Source organism: Hipposideros armiger, unplaced genomic scaffold (genome assembly GCF_001890085.2).
Source record: "Hipposideros armiger isolate ML-2016 unplaced genomic scaffold, ASM189008v1 scaffold_1099, whole genome shotgun sequence".
NCBI classification, from domain to species: Eukaryota; Metazoa; Chordata; class Mammalia; order Chiroptera; family Hipposideridae; genus Hipposideros; species Hipposideros armiger.
The window spans coordinates 226,392-232,391 of record NW_017732449.1 but is presented as its reverse complement, the minus strand read 5'-3'; the positions used below and the strand labels follow the sequence as shown (position 1 = coordinate 232,391).

At 42.4% G+C, this 6,000-nt stretch overlaps 1 protein-coding gene across 1 annotated transcript; it reads right to left on the bottom strand.

Moving 5' to 3' along the window:
* Positions 1-539: 539 nt before the first annotated feature.
* On the bottom strand, positions 540-1,661 carry RBMXL2 (RBMX like 2). Its single transcript, XM_019632228.1, has one exon. It carries the CDS (start codon positions 1,659-1,661, stop codon positions 540-542), a length of 1,122 nt encoding a protein of 373 aa, XP_019487773.1.
* Between the last annotated feature and the right edge of the window lie 4,339 nt (positions 1,662-6,000).

Here is a 6,000-nt window from a genome sequence, read left to right as displayed (position 1 = left end):
ATTTAAGTGGCTTTTGTTGTTGTCTTTTTTTTTTTAATACTGGGAACACTGAGATTCAGTTTGAAAAACCCCTTGTTATCTTAAAAGAGTAGCATACACCATCACTTCCACTCCACCCCCCGACCCCCCCCCAAAAAATCTAGTTGGTTTGAATGAACAGAACGATCCATTTTCCATTTTAGGTAAAAGTAAATATTTGTAAGAGATCTTAAAACTGTTTGCCTCAATTATCAGGAAAATTGAGAAGGGAGGACGCCTTTAGGAAAATTTCTACTTGGAAATATAAGACTAGTACGCAGATTGATGTCTTTTAACATGAGCTTGTTGAAAGAAACATTAACAATTCCAAAACGAAATTAAACGAGCTTTAACTTTTTCCTCCCAAAAGCACAAAAATTATGGCGAGGAAGTCAACAGGAAAGTCTCAAAAAGTAAAGTCAACTCTTCCTTGTACTAGTCCTTGGGTCGTTACCATAGAACTGGTTCTTCTTTTCGTTAGTTTCTTTGAAAACGGCTTTCGGTCCCAAGTGTGCTGGTACTTAGTATCTGCTGCGGCCTCCCCCTCTCTCCGAGGGGCTTCCTGGGCGGCCTCCGCTTCTGGGAACCCTGCGGCCCGACCGGCTGTACGATTCGCGGGGCGGGGGGCACTCCCTTTCCATGGACAGGGGTGCCCCGCGACTGGCTCTGTCGACCTGGTCACGGCCCCTCGAGTAGCGATCGCTCCTGCCGCTGCTGTAAATGTCGCGGCCGCCACCGTAGGCGTCGGGCGAGCAGCCCCGGTAATCGTCGTAGCGGCCTCCGCTGCCGTAAGATGGCTGCGGCCCCCGCGTGGAGGCGACGCTGCGCGGGTCGCCGTACCCCTCGAAGAGATCTCGGTAGGAGCCCCCGCTCAGATGATCCGCGTAGTCACGGTCGCGACCCCCGTAGCCGTCGCGGTCACCGTAGCCTCTCGACGGGCAGTCGTCACGGGCACTGGCGTGGCCGTAGTCGCGGTAGGTGTACTCTCGGGACGACGGAGCGAAATCCCGAGGGTCGCGGGCGCTCGGGTAGTCTCGGCTCGAGTAGCCATCCCGGGGCGAGTAGCCCTCCTCCCAGGGGCCCACGTAGGGGTCCCGGCGCGGGGGTGGCGGCTCCCGGCGCGGCGGGCCCGAATAGCCATCCCGCCCGCGCATTCCGCCGCCGCCGCTGCGAGGCGGCACTGACGACGCGGCCCTCTTGGGGGGCGGGCCGGCCCTGGAAGGCCGCGGCTCGAAATAACCCGCATAGCCGCCATCGGCGGTCCCACCCCGGGAAGGGGATCGCCGCGGGCCGCGGCCGCCCCCGCGGTTCCCGCGCAGGCCCCTCAGGCGACCGCGGTTGCGGGACTGCGGCAGCGGGCCCCGCCGGCCGCTCTCAAACACCGGCTTGGTGGCCTGGGCCACCTTGATGGCCTTACCATCCAGGGACTTGCCGTTCATGTCTCGGACGGCGGCCTTGGCGTCGGCGGGGTTTTCGAAGGTGATGAACGCGAAACCTCTGGACTTGCTGGTTTCTCGATCTTTCATCAGGAGCACCTCAGTGATGGGGCCATATTTGCCGAACTCGGCATCGAGGGCTTTCTCGTCGGTGTCGAGGCTGAGCCCGCCAATGAAGAGCTTGCCCGGGCGATCCGCTTCAACCATTTCGGCGGGTCGAGCGATCAGCGGCGGCGGGAGGCGAAGAGGCAGCGTCTGTCTCAGCCTTTGAGTCCGCTCCCTGAGGGCCGCTTCTACCGGTCGGGCGGTCTGGCGGGCGGGCGACGCGCCTGCGCGGAGTCAGAGAGCCGCAGTGCTGCCCCTCTGCGCAGGCGGAATGCTCCGGTTTGTACTGCTTGGGGCTGGTTCCCGCCCCGGCCGGGCTCTTCCTGTGATTGGTTGGCTGGGTCAGGAAGGCAGTCCCATCCGGGAAGATTGGCAGATTGGTTACTTGCTTCCCAGTCTCGCAACCTAAGGCTTATTAACCGGCGTTAAGGTCTTTAATTGACTCCTGAAACCTCCGTTGCGAAATGAAAAGATGTTAGGTTAAAAAATATTTTTTCCCTATTACTTTTGGTGAGAATCATAATGCCTTATAATCCAAGTGACCCAAACCACTTTCAAGCAAAAGAAACTCATTGAAAATAAGTATTGAATGTGGACTATAGCTGAAAATTTTTTAAGCAAAAAATGAACTAGTAATCTAAAAGTTTAAAGTTTGTACATAAAATATTATTTGATCTTTTGCACTTGCCAAAGGGTAAGACTTGATAGTGGGGGGTTGGTTGGAATAAGTGGGAGTCGTTCTTTGGATACACCACTTCCTTCAGTTTTTCAACCTTGAAAGGGCTCATAGTTAGGCAGTAATGAAACTGCCCTTTCAAACAAAGGTATTGCACAGAAAGTCTCCTTATAACTAAATAAAGGCAAAACGTGAGAGCATTTGGACACTCATGGAAGTAGCACTTGAGCAAACATAACAAACTGAAGCCTTTGCCTCTCCCTCTTGAAAGAGGAGGTAGTCCTCAGAAAAACAAAATATTTGGGGTTCATGCAAAACAATTACACAATTCAGATTTATTCCTTACAGTAGTCTCTGAGTGAAACTTAAGTGTGAAGAATAACTTGGTGAATGTATCTTTACTAGAGACAGCAATGTCTAAAAATACTTTTTAAAATAATATATTTAGTGTGGTTTGGGCTGTTTTTAATACTATAAATTTTTCAAAAGTTTCTAAGGTGAAAAGGTAACTGAATAATCATGTCTATATGTATGTACATATGTGTTACACTGGTTTATTATAATAGCTATATAATGTTGAGAAGCAGTGAAAGCAGGTATTTTTGTGTTTCTGACTTCAATGGGGACACTTCTAAGGTTTTAAGATTTCCTACCATGCTTATATGGCAGTTAAATACATCACATCAGTTCATGTGATGAATTGCCGTAAGACTTTTTATTAAGTCATTATTGTATTTCTAAGGTAAACCTATCTGCCTATCTGTGTGAGATGCATTCACTTTTAAATATATTGATGATTTTGTTTGCTCATACTTTACAAAAATTTTACATTTCTGAGCACAAAAGGTACTGACCTATAGTTTTCTTTCTCATACTGAGCTGGGGAAGATTTTTGCTTTGTGACCTAATGTGTGCATGTGTGTGTGCGTGTTTAATGTTCCATATATACTTGAGAATAAAGTATATTCTCTAAATGTTGGCATAGAATTCTTTCCTTATATGTATTGTGATGTTCAAATCTTCCCTAATTTTTTTATTTGATAGAATTGTCAAATACTGAAAACTGATTGGAAATTTCCCAAAATTCTGAATTTGTCAATTTATCTTTATTTTTTACTTTTACTTCATGTAATTTAATATTATATTGTTAAGATATTGTTTAATAAACAGAAATTTGGAATTCTAATTGTCTTTACTGATTCATGAATCAGGTAGCATCCCATCTAGCAGCTAGCTGCACACTCCATGGGGCTGTACAAAATTAAGGTTTTTATAGGAAGAAAGGTGGGGTAAGGGAGCTATTAGCAAAAGGAAAAAGAAAGGATTGTTTTTAGGCCAGGCCATCTTCAATAAAAGGTATGAAGCATGGCGATGCATTTTTATTAAAGGAAAGAAATAAATGATAAGGAAAATTTTCTGGATAAGGAAAGATATAAATGACATGAGGGAGGTGGTAAAGGAAGAAAAAAAAGTAATTTTCTTCTAAAGTAAAATGTTTGTTTCAAAATAAGGAAAAGATAGGACAAAAGCTGAAAGGCATATGAAAGTTGCAGGTTTATGGGTGAGGGAATCTTAAGAAGTTTATGTATGGTCAAGCTAAGATTTCAATAGAAAACAAGTCAATTGCCATTATTTGTATGTGTATGTATCTGAACTTTTACCAGATCTGTGACCATGGACATTTTTAAGTCTTTTTTTTTATCATTTACAGACAATTACTATTTTACTCTGATGCTTTGGCAAAAAAAAAAAAAGGTTCCTATAAATGTATTTCATCTTCAAAGATTTTTTTTTTAAAACCCTCACAAGAATTCTAAAATGCAAGTTTCTCATCAAAAACATAACACTAAACTGGGTCAAGATTAACAGAACTCTTAGATCTAACAAAAAAGATCGAGATCAACAAAAATTAACATGGGACTAAATGAACTGCTAAGAATGGTTAAAATTTTTATGAATTTTTATATAAAATGTTACTGTATTTGATCTTTGTTTTCCAGATACAAGACATTTTTTTCTCCTAAGCTACCTATGACCTATAGTTATTTGGTAAATTATACCTTTGTAAGCAAAATTAAAACGTTTTCCTTTCCCTTCCTACCTGATTCCTCCAAAATTTCAGGTACTCTTAACTAATCCATATATGACCAAATTTAAAGGTGTTAACTCTTGAATTCATGTTTCCCATTTAAAGAAATCTCTTGCACCTAACTGGACTGCTCAACCAACATAAGATTTAAAAATTAAAACTACTAGAAAGGGAAGCAGATGACATCTGTTGTGGACTACTAAGATTCCAGACCAGGCCATTATTGTATCCTCTACACCTTTATTTTCCCCTTTTTCCTTACTTCAGTTCCTTCCTATCCAGCCAAGCACTCACTATATTACTGTTTCCTTTCCCCCTAAATTTCTGTCTGGAAATTTAATTCAACATTGGGGCATCATCTTAAAACCTACTTCACAGGTCAGAATGTGCAACTGGTTGCGCAGATAGGCAAGGATGTTTAATGCCTGGTGATGTCAACCCCAGTAAAGGCACCAGATTTGGAAGAACACTTTTTCGTGGGGCAGACATTACAATGACTGCCACAGCCAATAGCCAAAAATCTTTAAATTCCCTTGCACAATCAGAAAAACCGTTAAATTCCTGTTGTTATATTAGACAACAGAATTACTCCTGACCATATCCTAACTGAGCAAGGTGGGGTTTGCTCTGTTGTTAATACCTCTTCTTATTATACTTGGATAAAACACCTCTGGTGAAATGAAGATGAAACTAGATAAAATCCAGGCACAATTAAAATGATTAATTACTGACACCTCATGATTCTTTAATATCTTCAGTTGGCAAGTATTGCCTCCTGGTTCAGATCCATTCTTCAAATTGGACTTAGAATTTTTTATTATAGAAAATTTTGCTGTTATAAAACTTTGTTTTATGTAGCTCAATATTATAAAGACACCACTCTGATGATGGTTGCTCACCGTTTTGAGATAATCACCAAGGCCTATGAGGCTTCATATGAAAAACCTCAAGAAACTACAGGAGGTATCTGCCCTTAAAGAAACATAACTATAAAAAGCCTTCCTCTGTTCTTGTGCTCTTGTTGCTCAAATGTGGGTTAAGTCTCCTAAAGGGAAAACTAAACAAAACACTTTTCCTTCTATGTGGGACATACCACAAATGAACCTTCCTGGTGATGAGGGACCGACAATATCATGACATCTCCCCCAAATGATGCTTTTAATAACTCATCAGTGTTGCTTCCTGATAAATGACTAATGATGCTTTCAAGGAAAGAACTTGATCAAGAGAAAAAAATATGAAAAATAATATAAATGGAACCACTTTAAAATGTAGTTTGAGCTGCCATCCCAGAACAACTGCCTTGCATGTCTTACTCCTCAAACCTTTTTAATGTTAAAACAGGGCAAAATAGCCTTTGGACTGAGCCTAAAGCAGCATTATGTCCCATCTGCAAAGATAACAAGAAAGCAGGTATTATGACTACTGGACTAAAAATTAAAAACATTGTTTAGAATTAGCATCACCATGTTAGTTTATTTACACCAACAGAAATGCTTTCCTTCTATTGATGTAATTGTTCCCCTTCCTTCTCTCATCAAAACCCCTTGCCTTTGCCTCCTAAATCCGAACACTATTTAGGCTTCTGCCTGAATCAGGGCTTCCCAAATAGCTATTCTTTGTTTCAATCTCAGATAAATGCTTGTTGCCTCTTACTTTTGGCTTTTTATTTTTAA